This window comes from Myotis myotis, unplaced genomic scaffold, assembly GCF_014108235.1.
Source record: "Myotis myotis isolate mMyoMyo1 unplaced genomic scaffold, mMyoMyo1.p scaffold_m19_p_4, whole genome shotgun sequence".
NCBI lineage: Eukaryota > Metazoa > Chordata > Mammalia > Chiroptera > Vespertilionidae > Myotis > Myotis myotis.
In genome coordinates, this window is record NW_023416346.1 from 5,896,146 (window position 1) to 5,914,511 (window position 18,366).

Consider the following 18,366-nt stretch of genomic DNA (forward strand, 5'->3'; position numbering starts at 1 on the left):
AGGCACGGAGGACTGCTGGCTGGGTCCAAGATTCCTTAAGGAGGTGCCCCTGGCCTGCACCCTGTTCAAACAACTTTTTTAAAATATATATTTTTTTATTGATTTCGGAGAGGAAGGGAGAAATAGAAACATCAATGAGAATCATTGACTGGCTGCCTCTGCACACCCCTATTGGGGATCGAGTCCATAACCCAGGCATGTGCCTTTGACTGGAATTGAACCCAGAACCCTTCAGTCTGCAGGCGGACGCTCTATTCAGTGAGCAAACCAGCCAGGGCTGTCTGAATGCTTTTTTACCAACTTGAAGTACTGGAGCTCTCTCTCCTCTGTCCCTCCAGTTAGGGCAACCTGACCCTCAATTTGCTCAGCTGTAAAATGGGTAGGATTACAACCGCAGTCAGTGAACACTTCAGATTTTGTGTGTTTTCCAGACACTTTTCTAAGAATTTAAAACCAACAATAATAAAAGCCAACAGCCACTTTAAAATCTTTACAATTTCCAGATGGATATTTTCTAGGTGGATGTCAGAAAACCATAATCTGCTAGTTCAGGTTTTAATTTTTGTTTTAATACGTGGTGCACCTGATGGTTTTAATGTGATGACGATGATGATAAAAATTCAAATTCATTTAAGACCTTCATGACTTGTCAAGTACCTGTGAAGAAGTACCGGGCTGAAGTTGTGCCAGTTGGGATGGGTTTGGAGTGAGTCCTTGAGAAAGAAAGCATTGCCCTTGAGTGATCCATGACCCCCCTCACCCTCCATCCCTCCTCTCCGCACAGCCTGCGGCATTTTGCTCATCTTTTTGTAACAGAGCCAGAAATATGTCTTCAAACACTGTCTAGAAATTAAAGTTTTAAAACTAAAAAATACTGCCCAGCTGGCGTGGCTCAGTGTTTGAGCATTGACCCATGAACCAGGAGGTCACGGTTCAATTCCCAGGTTGTGGGCTTGATCCCCTGTGTGGAAGTGCAGGAGGCAGCGGATCCATGATTCTCTCTCATCACTGATGTTTCTCTCTCTCCCTCTCCCTTCCTCTCTGAAATTAATCTATACTAATAAAAGGGTAATATGCTAATTAGACCAGACATCTTCTGGACATCCTTCCAGGCGTCCTTCTGGACAAAGCCACGGTGGTGGGGGCTGAGGCAGAGGCAGTTAGGGGTGATCAGGCTGGCAGGGGAGAGCAGTTGGGGCAATCAGGCTGGCAGGGGAGAGAAGTTAGGGGCGATCAGGCAGGCAGGCAGGTGAGTGGTTAGGAGCCTGCAGTCCCAGATTGCAATAGGGATGTCCCAGATTGGAGAGGGTTCAGGCCAGGCTGAGGGACCCCCCCCCCCATGCACAAATTTCATGCAAAGGGCCTCTAGTAAAAATATATTAAAAAATAAAATACATTGCACTGGCCCCAAAATTCTTCTTCCTTTTGGCGAGCATTTTGGAGCCCCTCACTGAGTTCCCACTGGAATTTTTCCTGACCCAATGTAGTGGTATGGCTCCTGCACTGGGAGATGGGGTGGGGTCCAGGGATTCAATTTCAGAAAAGAGAATTTTTCAAAAACATTTCTCTAATCAATAATTTGTAAGAAGTCTAAATATTTAGAATTATGTTTAAAACCATTTTTTTTGCCATGCACTTTTAACATAAGGTATATTTTACATTCAATAAGATGTGCCCATTTTCACTATAGAGTCTGATGAATTTTGAACTGTCCAATCACCTCTGAAAATTCCTTCATGCCCTTCTCAGTCATTCTCTCACAAGACAATCAGTCTGATTTCCTTCACTACAGATTAGTTTTGCCTGGTTTGGAGTTTCATACAAATGGAACAATACAGTATTTCTCTTTTGTGTCTGGCTCCTTGCACTTCACCTTATATCAATAAGATCATAGACACATGAAGCAGTTTGTTCCCTTTTGTTGCTCCGTAGTGAAAAACATGATGTAAATGGAGCCACTTTAAAAGGGAGGTCAGAGCTGCCATCCTGGAGGAACTGCCCTCCATGTCTTATTCCTCAAACCTTTGGAGTGTGTAAAGTGGGCAAAATAACCTTCAGACTAGACCTAAAGCAGCATTGTATCTCAAACAACTGTTTGCAAAGATAACAAGAAAGAAGATATTAAGACTAATGGACTGAAAATTAACAACATTCTTTACCCTAGCTGGTTTGGCTTGGTGGATAGAGCATTGACCTGTGGTCTGAAGGGTCCCGGGTTTGATTCCGGTCAAGGGTACTTACCTCAGTTGGGTGGTGAGGATTAAAAAATAATAGTAAAGAAATCCTTCCCTACTCTTATCCTATATAATAAAGAGGTAATATGCAAATTGACCCTCACACCCTCGCATCACCAGATGGCCACCCTATGTCATCACAAGATGGCCGCTCCTATGTTGTCACAAGATGGGGGTGACCAGGCCTGCAAGGGAGGGCAGTTGGGGGGGACCAGGCATGCAGGGGAGGGCAGTTGGGGGTGATCGGGCCAGCAGGGGAGCAGTTAGGTGTCAATCAGGCTGGCAGGGGAGTAGTTAGGGGGCTATCAGGCTGGCAGGCAGGCAAGTTGTTGGGAGCCAGCAGTCTCAGATTGTGAGAGGGATGTCTGACTGTGGGTTTAGGCCCGATCCCACAGGGGTCCCAGATTGGAGAGGGTGCAGGCTGGGCTGAGGGACATGCCCCCCCCCCCAGTGCACAAATTTCGTGCAGCAGGCCTCTACTGACAATATATTACCTTATTTTAAAAAATTCTTTAGAATTAGCATCATACTGTTAGCTTTTTTGCACTTATAAAAATGCCTTCTTTCTATTGAGGTACTTATCCCTCTTCCCTTTCTCATAAATACGCCTTGCCTTACCTCCTAATCTGAACATTATTTTTGTTTCTGCTTGAATCACTACTTTCTAAATGGCTATTCTTTGGATCTCAAAAAACGCTTGTTGTCTCTCATTTTGACCTTTTAATTTTAGGTTAACAGTAGTATTCCATGATCCCATTGTTGTACCATTTGACACTCACAGTAGCAATCCATGTAAGCTCCAGTTGCTTCGCATTCTCATCATTATGTGCTATTTATTGTCAGTCTTTTTAATTTTAGCCGTTGAGTGGTGGAGACAGAATGGAAAAGGGGCCATGGGAAATGGAGGTTGTATGACAGGCCAGTAAGTAGAACTTTTGTCTCTCTCTCCTTACAGGTAGAGAAAGCACTTTACAAATACAAGTTGAAGCATGTTGAGGCCCCCTCACTAGTAACTTTTCTCTGATCCTTCCCATCAAAGAGGGATGCTGTGGCTCCAAACGTGAGATTGTAGTCACTTCAATTACAAAAGGCTGTTGATGCTGCTGGGGAAAGAATTAAAATCTTGTGCCAACCTGGGGAATCCTCTCCACAGAGGTAGAAAGGAAAAATAGTTTTATTTATTGTAAATGTTAAACCAGACTGAAATGGACATCCCAAGCAATTTGCTAAAGAGTTTGCAGAAGACAAAAAACAAAAACACACACAAAAAAAACAAAAAAAACCCAACCCTCACCTTTTATACAGCCAGGGAGATACAACCCGTTACATGTATGTTCTCAAGAAAGATAATAACTTGTCCTCAAGTAAGAGAATTTTACAGCACCATTTGCTACACCTAGTTCGCCTCAAATTCACCTGGCAATTGGCATAGCCATCTGCCCTTATCCAAAGGAAAAATAAAACCCCAATCTTTGACAAGCAGCTAACCATCTGGAGCTAGCTGCCTAGATCTCATTCCTGAGACTGAGATAGGGACGCTATCTTCCCTGATGTTTACATTTCAAAGAGATGACTCCAAGGCCCTTACTAGTAAGAACAACATTCTTGGGTCATAAAACTGTCAGGAGGCCTATTTATCTTTTAAAGAGATTTACATACATCTCAAAGGGACAGAACAAATTTTACAAATTTCTGGTGTGTGTGTGTGTGTGTGTGTGTGTGTGTGTGTGTGTTTGCGTGCGCGCGTGTTTTAAGGAAGTGCTCTAAGAAAAGGGAGGGTGGAAAGTCTCTTTCACTTTTGACACCAGGTAAAAGTAATTTTTAAAGAAATTGTATTTACCCTTCAATTCCTCCACACATTTCGCTGCGCCTGTGCCCCATTCCATGCCCACACTCCCCCCACCCCTGCCCCCTTCTTCACCTGGCCAACTATGACCAGACTTTCAAAACCCTTATCAACTCCATTCCTAACGGAAGCTTGTCAGAACAGCAGGCTGCTCCTCCTAGGGCCAGACCCCCAGCCCGACAACACTAGCGAACGGCTCTGATCAAAAGCCATTACTCTCAGAATTGGAAAAGGTCGCAGATATTTGGTGTGTTTCCGACCCGTTTCAAAGACGGTAAAACTGAGACCCAGGAAAATCCCAACTGGCTACTTAGGGTTCCAGGTCACTGGAGCAAAAAGGGCACTTAAAGATTCAGGAAACTTAAAGTCATCTCCAAGTGACCGAAAACTTAGCCTGCTTTACTCTGCCTTGGCACATTTGGAGTTAAAGCCCGCGCACGCAGGTTTCCTCCTGATTGCGCCTGCGCAAATCAGGCCTTGCGAATTTGCCCCCGACCCTGACGTTTCAAGCGGCCCCTCCTAATCCGGAACACGATCCACATTCCGCCCGCCCTGCCTTGACAGACGTGACCCTTATCCAATAAGAATAGAGGACTGAGTCCTGCGGCGCCAATGGCGACAGCCCGAGGGGCGGTGAAGGCGGACTTTACGAGGAAACAAGAAGACAGGCTCAAGATGGAGGCGGCGGCGGCCGCTGCGGCCTGACAGGTGAGGGCGGGCCCGGCAGGGTTAGGTTTCTGGAGCGATCGCCGGGCTTGGATAGACAGCCGGGACCGAAAGCTTAGCTCCAGGGTGACTGCGCCTGGGCCCCGGCACCCCCCACCCGGAACCGGAGGAGTGGTTTGACCCGGGGCGAGACCATCGTCGATAGCCGGGGGTAGTGGTGGGTGGACAGGAGTCCGGGGGGCCAGGCTGCGGGGGGTGGTTTCGCCCGCTGAGGGTGGTAGCACGCCTGCGCAGAGTGGAAGGCCCTCGGTGGGCGGGGCCGTGCGAATGGGTCTTGGGCTGTGGTGTGTTGTACCGGGATCCCCGCTAAACCTCCTTAAGGTATCTGATGACCCTTCCTTACCAACAACGGACAGTGAGTGGAGACGGGGCTCACTACTCGCTTTATTATTCTGGATCAGTGTCTCACCCACCAGGAGAATGTTTGAGGATTCTCCCTTTACGCCTCCTTAACCCACCCTAGCTTCTTCCATTGTCACCAGAAATACTAGTATGTCTGTGACCCGGTCATTCGTTGACAGGGATCCTTTGGTTTTTGTTTGTTTGTTTTATATTTTGATTGATTTTTAGAGAGGGAGAGAGACATTGAAACATCAATGATGAGAGAATCATGGATCAGCTGCCTCCTGCACGCCCCCTACTGGGGATCGAGCCCGCAACCAGGGCATGTGCCCCCGACTGGAATTGAACCCGGGACCCTACAGTCCAGGCCGATGCTCTATCCACTGAGCCAAACCAGCCAGGGCTGACAGGGATCCTTTTGGAGCCTCCCTGCTTGACTCCCATTCACCTGACCTCAGCAATGACTGGTGATGCACCATTACCCATCTGACAATGTCTGCTGATGACCACTGTCCACTCTTCTGCCCATTAGAGTCTCTAGTGACCTTTGCTAACATCTCCTTCAGCATAGTGTCTTCTGATCGTCTGTGAACTTCCTGTCACAGTATGGTGACTCTCTTTAGCCACCTAACAGTGTCTGGGAGCCTACCATCATTACTGCCCAGGGCTTAGGGATGGCCACAGGACCCTTAAGAACATTCTGGTGCAATTCCCATTTTTCCCCAAAGGGCAGCATCTGATGTTCTCCCATTTGTTCCCCTTCACCCTGTGTGTGACTTTTCCTTCAGCACAGGATCTGGTAACCCCCTTCTCCATTAAAAAGGCAGGACAGCCCAGCTGGTGTGGTTCAGTGATTGAACTTTGACCTTAGAACCAGGAGGTCATGATTCGATTCCCATCAGGGCACACGCCTAGGTTGTGAGCTTGATCTGCAGTAGGGGGCGTGTAGGAGGCAGCTGATCATGATTCTCATTATTGATGTGTCTATCCCGCTCTCCCTCTCCCCTCCTCTCTGAAGTTAATAAAAAAAATATTTTTATAAAAGGCAGGACAGCCTGTTCGTGCCCATTATGTATCTGGCATACCCCAGTGCAGTGCGTGCTGACTTCTCCATTAGTCCCCAGCAGACTTTGTACTCCTGTGCCCTCCAGGACAGTGTGTGCTCTCTCTCATTGTGTTATCACACCCCCACCTGGCCCCATGCAGGGACCTTGGCAGAGCTGAGCAGAGGAGGAACTGGACCGACTTCAAGGTGTTACTAAGTTCCCTTGGACAGCTTTGTGGAAATGAGGCTGCTGGGGGTGATGTGGAGCCTGCAGATTGACATTTTTTGTCTCCTGCCGCTGTGATTCCAGACTATCATTATTGGACTACTGACTTCCCTCTCTGTCTTCTAGGAGCCCCATGGCACCTGCCCAGCCCCACCTCAGCCCATCTTGACAAAGTCCTAGGCTCCATGGAGCCACCACGGGGCCCCCCTGCTAACGGGGCCGAGCCGTCCCGGGCAGTGGGCACCGTCAAAGTGTACCTGCCCAACAAGCAACGTACAGTGGTGAGTCTGATGGGAGCAAAACTGGCAGGGGTGCAGATGGACCCAGTTGTAAATCTTGGATCAGAAGGGTAGCTAGGGATGGGTGGAAGATTTCGCCAAGGGATAGGAGAGTTGGCTGGGATCCCAGTAGGGCTCTAACCCCCTGCCCCCCCATCTACACAGGTGACTGTCCGGGATGGCATGAGTGTCTACGACTCTCTAGACAAGGCTCTCAAGGTGCGGGGTCTCAATCAGGATTGTTGTGTGGTCTACCGGCTCATCGAAGGGTAAGTGTGGCAAACACACACACTGCCCTCTGGCTGCCCAGTCTCCTATCCCCTCCTCAGAGTCATCTGACTCCTTCTTCACTCTGTTGTAGAGTCTCCATTAGTCTTCCCTTAGTTCAGTGAATCCGTGAGTCCAACCAGCTTGTGTTTCATGACTTCATTAGTTCATTGGCCTGTAAGGTCAGCAACACACTCTCTGCTTGGTCCCCAACAAGTCTTCACCTGATCCATCTAGTTTGTTCACTTATTTTGTTCTTTCGCTATTTCATTGATTTGTCAGCTCTCTCCTACCTCTGCTTTCCCATATTCTGTCTGCTGAGTCGTGTATTCTGGGGTTCCTTAATTTTTTACTCAATTCACACATTGCTTTTTATTTGTTGTTTCGATGCCTCATCAGCTGTTTTTTTCAGAGGCTTGCTTAGCACTTCTGAGACTTAGTTGTTAATTCAGCATCTCATTTGCTCATCACCTTCTGGGTGAGAGCATGGACTCGTCACACTGTCCTGCCACTCACAATCTCTGAGGCATTAGGCAAGTAAGCCACTTTATCCCTCTGAGCCTCAGCTTCCCCATCTGTGAAGTGGGGCAATGATAGTAACTAGTCCCTAGGGTTGCTGTGATAAGAATGGAACATGCCAGGTATTACTCCACAGATCCGACTTGGGGGACTTTCAGGGATTCCTTGCCTTCCCAGAGCCCCTGTCCACCCTCCTACTCACTCCCTTCCTTGCCTCCTGCAGGCGAAAGACAGTCACTGCCTGGGACACAGCCATTGCCCCCCTGGATGGCGAGGAGCTCATTGTTGAGGTCCTTGAAGATGTCCCACTGACTATGCACAATTTTGTGAGTGCAGGGTGGATAGTAGGGGCAGACCCTGGGTGTGTGTGTAGGGGCGTCCTTGACCAGGCCTCAACCTTCCCTGCTCTGTGGCAACAGGTACGGAAAACGTTCTTCAGCCTGGCGTTCTGTGACTTCTGCCTTAAGTTTCTGTTCCATGGCTTCCGCTGCCAAACCTGTGGCTACAAGTTCCACCAGCATTGTTCCTCTAAGGTCCCCACAGTCTGTGTTGACATGAGTACCAACTGCCGACAGTGAGCCTGGCCTGGGGTGGGTTGGTGGGGGTGTGTGGGGAGGACACATGCCCAGACACTAGAGTCTTATACATGGCTGACCCTTATCCCCTTGCTCTATACCCTAATGCCCTCAAGGTACTACCACAGTATCCAGGATTTGTCTGGAGGCTACAGACAGCATGAGGCTTCCTCCAACCGTCCTCTGAATGAGCCACTAACCCCTCAGGGTTCCAGGTAGGGATGCCTAAGCTGAAGGGCTGCTGTCTAAACAAAAAGATCTGGAGACCATAAGCCATTTGTTTTCCAACTACAAGTGAAAGTTTATTTGGGAAGTCACAGAGCCTGTCTGGGTAGCTCAGCTGGTTGGAGCATCATCCCGTGCACCAAAAGGTTGCCAGTTCAATTCCTGGTCAGGGCACATACCTGGGTTGCGGGTTCGATCCTTGGTCAGGGCATGTATGGAAGGCAACTGATGGATGTTTCTCACATCAATGTCCTCTCTCTTTCCCCCTGCCTCTTGGATGAGGATTTAAAAAAAAAGATAAATAAAGTAAAAGAAAGTCACAGAGGTAGAAAAAGTGAGCCATCTGGGCTGTGGGGGCTCAGGACACAAATTATAGAGGCAAAAGAAGGCTCTTAGAGCTTAGGAGAGAGAGAGCACCCTGAGGGAAGAAGAGGGGGAAAATGCCAGGTGTGCTCCAGAGAGACAGAGAGAGAGAATGCCAACCACAAGCCATTCTTCATTTACTTGACAAACATTTGCTGAGCACCTACAAGTGTAGGTAAGGGCATCAAGCTTTGGGACCTTAAGTAAATCACCCAATGTTTCTAGGCCTCAGATTTCTCATCTGTAAAGAGGGGATAATGATACTTTTTGCCACATATCGTTCTGGTGAGAGTTAAGTGAATTAAGATGTGTCCAGTGCTTGGAAGAAGGGTATAAGTTCTTATTCATTATAAACATGTATATGTTTATGCTCAAGCCTTTCCATTTTGAAATACATGTTATTTTATTATAAGTTCCCTTTTATTTCTCCTTTATGTTAAGTATTTCTATATAAAAATACATTATTGCTCTAATATATCAAAAGTTTATTACATGTGCATTTTATATGTCTATTAGATATCTTATAACATCTATATTTATATGGTATATGTTAATGTATCATGTGTTAGATTTATATTTTTTATATAATGTAGAACAGATGTTTTTATGTAATATATAAAATAATAAAGTTAGGGCATTATGTTATTTTTAATTATGGGATGAATTATGTATGAATTTCATTTTAGGATAGTGGGAGGGAACATTAAGGAATACTTTTGTGGCACTAGCTGGATTGGTTCAGTGGATAGAGTGTTGGCCTGCAGACTAAAGGGTCCCAGGTTCGATTCCAGTCAAGGGCACATGCCCGGGTTGTGGGCTCCATCCCCAGTGTGGGGTGTGCAGGAGGCAGCTGATCAATGATTCTCTTATCATTGATGTTTCTATCTCTCCCTCCCTCTTCCTCTCTGAAATCAATAAAAATATATATATATTTTAAAAAGAAATACTTTTGTGCCCTAGCTGATTTGACTCAGTGGATAGAGCATCGGACCATGGACTAGAGGGTCCTGGGTTTGATTCTGGTCAAGGGCATATACCTTTGTTGCAGGCTCCATCATGCAGGAGGCAACCAATATATATGTCTCTCTTACATTGATGTTTCTCTCTGTCTCTCCCTCTCCCACTCTCTCTAAAAATCCATGGAAAAGTATCCTCAGCTGAAGATTAACAACAACAAAAAAAGAATTTTTGTAATGTCATATATATACATATACATATATGTATAACATGTACATATAGCATATCCTATATAATAAAGGTGTAATATGCAAATCGACCGAATGGCGGAATGACCAGTCACTATGATGCGCAGTGACCACCACGGGGCAGACGCTTGACACAGGAGCTGCTCCTGGTGGTCAGTGCGCTCCCACAGGAGGAGTGCTGCTCAGCTAGCGGCTGGCAAGTGCAGTGGTGGTGGGAGCCTTTCCTGCCTCTGCTGCAGGCGGGCAGTAAGGAGCGAGGGGTCCCAGACTGGGAGAGCCCTGGATTGCAAGAGAGATGTTTGACTGCTGGCTTAGGCCCAATCCTCAGTGGGGGATCAGGACTAAGCCAGCAGGCTGACATCCCCTGAGGGGGCGCAGGCCGGGCTGAGGGACACCCCTCCAGTGCACAAATCTTGTGCACCAGGCCTCTAGTATAACATAATATGTATAGTTTGAAACATTATAATTTTAATATAAATCATGTATATCATATAACACATGATATATTTGAATAGTACATATAGTTATAAAGTATTATATATTACTCTTTCCTCCACTGTCAGTGTGGCTCATTGTCCCTCCTTTAGGTCTTTCCTCAGATGTCACCTCCTTAGAGAAGCCCTTCCTGACATCACCAGTGACACTTTCTGTCTCCTTATTTTGCTTTATTTTTTCCTTTATTGCACCTATCACCATCAGACACATTAAGTATTCTTTTTTTTCTTTTCTTTTCTCTTTCCCTACTGGAACATTAGCCCCATGAGGGTAAAAACTTTTGTTTTGCCCACATTTTTTTTCAATACCTAGCATGGTATCTGGCATACAGCAGGTACTCAATAAGTGTTTCTTGAACAAATGAATGATAGTACTAACAGTGAATGTTTGCTCTGTGTGAGCTAATCACATGTTTATGATGGGGCAGGAGCGGGGGGTGGCTTGACTGGTCCTCCCATTCACTGGACAGTGATTTCAAGTCTCTCCCCTGGCAGCTCCAGCTCCCAGCACCGAGACCCTGAACACTTCCCCTTTCCTGCCACGGCCAATGCCCCCCTGCAGCGCATCCGCTCCACGTCTACTCCCAACGTCCATATGGTCAGCACCACAACCCCCCTGGACTCCAGTCTCATCCAGGTTGGTGTCAAGGGGGCAGTCACGGGGAACCACAAGGCAGAGGGGGAGCCATTCCTGTTGGCCTCCACTTCTCTCTGACTGCTCTCCCTCTTCTTCCAGCTCGCTGCCCAGAGTTTCAACGCTGAAGGTGAGCCCCCCGCCACCTGTGCCTTGAGCCCCCCTGCATCCTACTTGCCTCCACTCACATCCTCTTCACAACCACAGGTGCTGGTAGTAGAGGTGGCAGTGATGGAGTGCCCCGGGGGAGCCCCAGCCCGGCTAGTGTGTCCTCGGGGAGGAAGTCCCCACATTCCAAGTCCCCCTCAGAACAGCGGGAGAGGAAGTCCTTGGCTGATGACAAGAAGAAAGTGGTAAGCTCCAGGGGGAACCTGTGGGGGGCACCACAGGCTGAGCGATAAGGGATGTGGGCAGGCCCCTGAGATGCCGCCCATGTGGCCCACAGAAGAATCTGGGGTACCGGGACTCGGGCTATTACTGGGAGGTGCCACCCAGTGAGGTGCAGCTGCTGAAGAGGATCGGGACGGGCTCGTTTGGCACCGTGTTTCGCGGGCGGTGGCATGGCGATGTGGCTGTGAAGGTGCTCAAGGTGGCCCAACCCACAGCTGAGCAGGCCCAGGCCTTCAAGAACGAGATGCAGGTGCTCAGGTGAGATTGCACGTGTGTGTGGAAGCGGGGAGAGGGCAGTGGGCATGGCCTTGGCACCTCCAGGGAAAGGTCATGCCCGGGCGCTTCTGCACATCACCTGTGTTTGTGTCGTTGCAACCATAAACATTAAGTTGTATCAAGAGTGTCCCTCTCCCCTCTGGGAAACAGGTATGTCTAGAGGACCTCTGATGTTGTGATTGTTTGTGTTTGGGTTAATACTGACATTAATTAACAGCTCTGGCTCTAAAACGTGGGTCTTGTTTGCCTGCTGTGAAATGGGCAGGGGTGGGGAACCTTTTTTCTGCCAAGGGCCATTTGGATATTGATAACATCATTTGAAAACCATACAAAATTATCAACTTGAAAATTAGGTCAGACATATAATTAACTCACCCCTAATGCCTTGGCAGGGCCAGACCAAATGATTTCTCGGGCCATATATGGCCCAAGGGCCTGGCATTCCCAACCCCTGCTATAGGACATTAACACCAGAGTGCATCATTAACACCATTGAGTGCGCTTACATGAATAGCATAATGCTAGTTAACTGCATTGCCAGGAAGGCTTGCATCCTTTCTCCTCTGCTTGTACTGTGTCATTAGTATTATGCTTATTGTGTTGCATTCTTGTCATTAATATATTATGATAATGCCATTATTTAAAGAATAGTATTACAGTTGACCCTTGAACAACACGGATCCACTTATACGTGGGCCTTTTTTCAACCATACTGTAGATGTATTTTCTCTTCCTCATATTTTCTTAACAGTTTCTTTCCTCTAGCTTATTTTATTGTAAGAATATAGTATATATAGTATATAACATACAAAATATTTGTTATCAGTAGACTTCTGGTCAACAGTAGGCTACTAGTAGTTAAGTTTTAGGGAGTTGAAAATTATATGTGGATTTTTAACTGCATGGGGGATCAGTGCTCCTAACCCATGTGTTGCTCAAGGGTCAACAGTATTAACTATAATCATAGCCATAATTTAATTATTGTTTAATTAATGATTGTAGTTGCTCTACTTAACATGTCATTAATACTATATTAGCTCATTTGTGCTGAGCGTTCCCTTTTTGCTGCTCTGGTTCCTCCCACTGCAAGGCTTGCTGGCATGGGCTTTCCTCTCTGACAGATGAGCACAGTTGTGTTAGAGTTGATGTTCTAACCCCTTGTGCTATTTTAATATTTATCCTCATAATGGATGCCATAGTAAGAAAACTTTTTTCCTCTGTGAAATAGCAATGATTTGAGCATGCTGTTAATTTGCATTACATTAATGTTTTAACTGCCATGAAGAATGCTTATGTGCTGTTATCGGCTCTGACATGGCAAAATCGCAGAGCATCACTGATGTTACAGTTGACCCTTGAACAGTGTGGGGGTAAGGGGTGCCGACCTCCCTGCACAGTCAACAACAGATACAGAAATCTTCAGATGTTCAAATTCCTTATATAAAATGGTGTAGATCAGTGCATACAGTCAGATTTCGGAATCCGTGGACTCCCAACCTCAGATGGAAAACTGTACAGGTAATTTATGGAAAATATCCATGTATAAGTGCATCTGTGCAGTTCAAGCCTATGCTGTTCAAGGGTCAACTGTATTTACACTTGTGCTACCATAACTGCAGTTAACCCTTCTATAATGAATGAAGGTTTTCTTCTAAATTAGGGTTGATCTATTCATATGTGACAGAGTTCCCGTGAGGTAGAGCCAGGTACCTAGGAGCAATAACAAGGACAGTGACCTTTACAGAGGGCTTACTTGTGTTCGGTGCTGTTGTATGTGCCTTACAGATTATTTACTCACTCCTCCCAACATCTGCATAAGATAGCTAATATAATTATCACATGTGAGGAAATGAGACACAGATTACTAGTAAGTGTCCTCCTGAGGTTGCACAGTGAGTACCTGGGGAAGCCTGGATTGGAACATAGGATCTCACTTGAGTCCAAAGCCCAACTTCCTTACTGCTAAGGATCACCTCTTGTGGTGATCAATCGGATATAATCACATCACTGATATTTTTACCTGGCATTTATCAATATTACACGGCTATAGCATAATATTGATAAGTTGGCATTCCACTTTCTTGTTTGTAGAATGGTCACAGGCCCAGATAATGGTCAGGGTCAGAGGTATGGCAGGTGTTGGTGATTAAGACCCTACTGGGTGGCAGAGGGGTGGGGGTAGTCATCCATCCCTCCTGCTTTTGTTGGGAGACTCAGATGAAGAAGCTCAGAACGTAAGCCCCAGCTCCGAATCAGCCCAGCAAAGATATCTCACAGAGTCATTGAATCTGACTAGGTCTGGCCCTGAGCTTCCTAAAAGGCAGGGTGGAAATGATGACAGAAGAGGGCAGTGAACAGCATATTCCTAATGCTCAGAAAGTGAATGACAGTTCCTCTTTTCCCTCCCTGCCTGCAGGAAGACACGTCATGTCAACATCTTGCTGTTCATGGGCTTCATGACCCGGCCAGGGTTCGCCATCATCACACAGTGGTGCGAGGGCTCCAGCCTCTACCACCACCTGCATGTGGCTGACACACGCTTCGACATGGTCCAGCTCATTGATGTGGCCCGGCAGACTGCCCAGGGCATGGAGTGAGCCTCCTGGCCTAGGGACTAGGAAGGGGGCTGGGGAACCTGGGGGAGGGAGATGAGGTAGCCCCCAGCCAATTTGCCACCCACTTCCACCCCCACAGCTACCTCCATGCCAAGAACATCATCCACCGGGATCTCAAGTCTAACAGTATCTATCTGTCCCTGTCTCAGAGCTGGGGTTGGGTGAGGACTTAGAGAGATGTGTCTTGTGCTGGGGGGGGGGGTGGTGGCGGTTTCTGAGGATGAATAGGGAGGGGCATGTGTCACATGGCCCTTGCCAGGTGGCAGAGCTGTGGCTGGTGAGGAGCCTTTAGTAGGGTCTCCTGATCAGGGTCACAGGTATGGTGGGTATGGGTGCCCTTAGAGGGGCTTCCTATTCAGAAGTCAAGGGGCCAAGTGTAGAGGGCACTAATTGGAGCTCCCACTCAAGTCAAGGTTGTGGTGGGTTTGTGTGACATTGTGGGACTTCTGGTCAGGGTTAGAGGCATGACTGGTTTGGAGGTGTTAATGAGAGCCTCCTAGTCAGGGTGAGAGGTGTGGCTATTGGGAGTCTTGTAGTGGCCCTTGACCACGGTGGACATCTTCCTACATGAGGGGCTCACAGTGAAGATCGGCGACTTCGGCCTGGCCACGGTGAAGACAAGATGGAGCGGGGCTCAGCCCTTGGAGCAGCCCTCAGGCTCTGTGCTGTGGATGGTGAGTTGGGCCAGGGGCATGTAGGGCCATGGGCTGCAGGGCTGGGCCATGGGGTGCCGAGTGGGGATAGGGATGCCTGTTTGGACTGCTCACGTTTCCCCTCATGTGGGTGGCTCTGAATTGTACCCAGTGTGGCTAGTGGGATCTGGGACTATGGGCCAGCCATTGGCTGACCTTCATGGTTCTCCTGCCTGATCTGGCCTATCGAAGGCGGCTGAGGTGATCCGTATGCAGGACCCGAACCCCTACAGCTTCCAGTCGGATGTCTACGCCTATGGGGTTGTGCTCTACGAGCTCATGACCGGCTCCTTGCCTTATAGCCACATTGGCAGCCGTGACCAGGTGAGCCCCATGCCTTACCTGTAATTTCCCAGGCTAAGGGACCCCCTCAGCCCCTAAACCCCAGATTTTCTCCTTTGCACAGACCAAGAATGCCACATTTCCTCCAGAAACCCCAAATTTTCTGCGCTTAGAACTCGCACAATCCTCTGGATCTCCTGTACCCAGAATCCCCTTCCCCCACAGCCACAATCCTCTGGGTCCTCAAAGTTCAGAAACTCCTAAATCTCCTATGCTCAGAAACCCCTTCAGCCCCCCAACACCCAGAAGTCCTCTGGACCCCTCGACAACTACCAGTCCTTTGGCTGGTAGTCCTTGTACTCAAAATCCTGCAAGTCCCCAAAGCCCAGAATCTCATTTCTCCCAGAAACAGAATTCCTCTGTGCTTCTGTAGTACAGAAACCCACAGTTATTCAGGCCTTGGGTATTTGGCAGGTTTTGGGGCCCTGGCATCCACAGTACTCTAGGCCCCAGACTTTCACAGTTGTCCAGATCCAAGGCAGGCCTTCAGAAACCGAGGATCCTCTAGACTTCAGATACCAATAGTCCTACAGGCCACATGGACCCATAGTCCTCAGGCCCCAGACCCCCACAGCTCCTGAGGGCTAGAATACTTTAGCCCCCTCCAGACCCAGAAGTTCACATTTCTCCCAGACTCAATACTTTCCAGGTCCCTAGGCCCCCTAGAAACCTATGGACCCATAATCCTCTCGGCCCTAGACACCTGAAATCCTTGACTTTCCTCAAGCTTAAATCCCTGTGTTCTGCTAGCAGAGATTCCTTGCAAGGCCTCAGAGACCCAGAATCCGTGGATTCACAAGATACCACAATCCTCAGAGCCCCAATACCCAGAATCCTCAGTTCCCCCAAAGGAGCCTTCTAAGTTTCTTGAGAACTGAAATTCTCCAAGCCTTCCAGCCCAGATCCTTAAATCAGCCATTTCTCTCCCCCCCCCCCCCTCAGATTATCTTTATGGTGGGCCGTGGCTATCTGTCCCCGGACCTCAGCAAAATCTCCAGCAACTGCCCCAAGGCCATGCGGCGCCTGCTGTCTGATTGCCTCAAGTTTCAGCGAGAGGAGCGGCCCCTCTTCCCCCAGGTGGGCCGGGTAGGAGGGCTGGATACCCTGGGGAGGGGACTCTGAGAAGGAGGAATGAGATGTGAATGTGAACCATGTGTGTTTAGTGCTCAGAGGAATACAATGTGTGTGCATATACTTCCCTGTAAGGTTGGGGTCTGGTGGTATTGGGGTGCCCGTGTGACTGGATTCCCCTCCTCATGCTACCCTGCCCCTAGATCCTGGCCACCATTGAGCTGCTGCAGCGGTCACTCCCCAAGATTGAGCGGAGTGCCTCCGAACCCTCCTTGCATCGCACCCAGGCTGATGAGTTGCCCGCCTGCCTACTCAGCGCAGCCCGCCTTGTGCCTTAGGCCCCGCCCCCAGCCACCAGGGAACCAATCTCTTCTACACCAAGGAGCCTTGCTCACCAACCAATCAATGTTCCATCTTTGCCCTGATACTGCCTCAGATTCCCCATTTCTGCCCTGGGAGATGAGGGGGTCCCCATGTGTTTTCCAATTTCTCTGGAACTGGGGGGACCCCAAAAGATTGAGACTACAGCCTCATCCATAGTTCAGTTTTCTCTTGACTTTGGGGATACTTCTAAATTTGGGAGCTCTTCCATCTACAATGGCTGGGATTTGTAGCAGGGATTCCACTCAGAAACCTCTCTGGAATTTGTGCCCGATGTGCCTTCCACTGGATTTTGGGGTCTCCAGCACCCCATGTGGATTTGGGGGGGTCCCTTCTGTGTCTCCCCTGTCATTCAAGGACTCCCCCCTTTCTTCACCAAGAAGCACAGAATTCTGCTGGGCCTTTGCTTGTTTATTTTGCTTCCCGACTCTTCTCGTGGGGTTCAGAGCCGCTGAGGGGTGGGGGTGAGTCCAGGCAAGGAGTGGAGGTTGGGGGAAGGTGCAGACCACACAAACAGCGCCACTGCACGCATCACCACAGGCGGCACGATGAACGAGGACCACATATGCCAAGCACGCCACGAGAGGAGGCCACGTCAGTCACAGACACAGACATCACAGCAAAGGTGGGGAAGTGGGGGACCACTGGCCTTTCATGTGCAAAGGATTCTGGGAGGATGGGTGGAGTTTGCATATTTAAAGAGAGCTGTCAGAGGCAGGAAAGTGGGGCAGGGGTCCCTGGGGAACTGAGGGGTCCTACCAGTGGGAGGAGCTCCCAATGTATTGAATAGAGTTGGGAGAGGAGGTGAAGGGAAATCCTTATGGGACTGGGTGGTGGCATTGGAAGAGGTGGGTCTCCAGAAATGGGAGATCCATGAAAGAGAGCTCAAAGATAGGGATTTCTTAAGGATTTGGGAAATTTTGGTGGGGAACTAAGTGTGCTTGAGCAATCTCAGACCAGGAGTATGGTTTTTAAGGAATTTCAGGACCCCAGGAGGGGACTCTGTGGTGTAGGGCCAGAATGGGTTGCCTGGTGTTCGGGAACTTCTGGAAAGGAAACCATACTTTGGGAGTGGAGGTCCTCAGGAATTTGGAGGTGACCAGGAATGGGCTTCCCAAGAATTTGGGAATTCCAAACATGAGAAATAGGTTTAGGACCAGAAGTGAGGTTTCCTTAGGGACATGGGCATTCTGAGGAGTGAGAAGAAGGATCTTGGTGAACCAGGAGAGGGCTTCTGAAGGGAGTTGGAGATTCCAAAAGTGAGAAGTGGATTCAGGGCCCAGAGAGGGGTTACCCAGGGATATTGGGGGTTCTCAGGGTGGGGTGTCAGTCGGAGAAGAGGCTGGCGAAAGACTTCCTCAGGCTGCGGATGGTCTCAGCTTTCACCTCGTCCTGGCTAAGGCTGGGCCTGGGCGGGGCTGGCTCTGGAAGGTTGAAGGCATTGGTCAGAGACTGGGATTTGCTAGAGAGAGACAAGGTGGAGGAGGTGTGGGAGGAAGGGGAGAAGAGGAAGGGAGGAGGGGGAGAGAAACACAATGTTACCCCAGGCCCAGCCCCAGCCCCAGCCCTGTCCCTCTGGTCCTGGGGCGGTGCCTGTGACCCTCCCCCCCCCATCAGCAT

At 48.7% G+C, this 18,366-nt stretch overlaps 2 protein-coding genes across 3 annotated transcripts in view; one reads left to right on the top strand and one right to left on the bottom strand.

Annotated features, from left to right (window-relative positions):
* The first annotated feature begins 4,652 nt into the window (after positions 1 to 4,652).
* Positions 4,653 to 17,145, top strand: ARAF (A-Raf proto-oncogene, serine/threonine kinase). Its single transcript, XM_036304543.1, has 16 exons — positions 4,653 to 4,788; positions 6,546 to 6,700; positions 6,863 to 6,966; positions 7,707 to 7,809; positions 7,903 to 8,057; positions 8,175 to 8,273; positions 10,841 to 10,982; positions 11,082 to 11,109; positions 11,187 to 11,332; positions 11,425 to 11,627; positions 14,062 to 14,238; positions 14,340 to 14,386; positions 14,816 to 14,934; positions 15,145 to 15,276; positions 16,237 to 16,371; positions 16,569 to 17,145. Exons 2-16 carry the CDS (start codon positions 6,605 to 6,607, stop codon positions 16,701 to 16,703), a joined length of 1,821 nt encoding a protein of 606 aa, XP_036160436.1. The 5' UTR covers positions 4,653 to 4,788; positions 6,546 to 6,604; the 3' UTR covers positions 16,704 to 17,145.
* The window catches only part of SYN1 (synapsin I), a 34,564-nt gene continuing 33,337 nt past the window's right edge, over positions 17,140 to 18,366 (bottom strand). The window contains exon 13 of one of the 2 annotated variants that reach the window (XM_036304541.1): positions 17,140 to 18,208. In XM_036304541.1, coding sequence (XP_036160434.1) covers positions 18,073 to 18,208 — 136 coding nt within the window. In that variant the 3' untranslated portion in view covers positions 17,140 to 18,072. The remainder of the gene's footprint in view (positions 18,209 to 18,366) is intronic. The other variant, XM_036304542.1, reaches the window with a different exon arrangement.

Coding starts and splice junctions, on each gene's coding strand:
- ARAF (XM_036304543.1), top strand. CDS start 6,605: ATGGAGCCACCACGGGGCCCCCCTGCTAACGGGGCCGAGCCGTCCCGG. Junction 7,810..7,902: donor CACTGACTATGCACAATTTT/GTGAGTGCAGGG, acceptor CTGTGGCAACAG/GTACGGAAAACGTTCTTCAG. Junction 11,333..11,424: donor CTGATGACAAGAAGAAAGTG/GTAAGCTCCAGG, acceptor TGTGGCCCACAG/AAGAATCTGGGGTACCGGGA.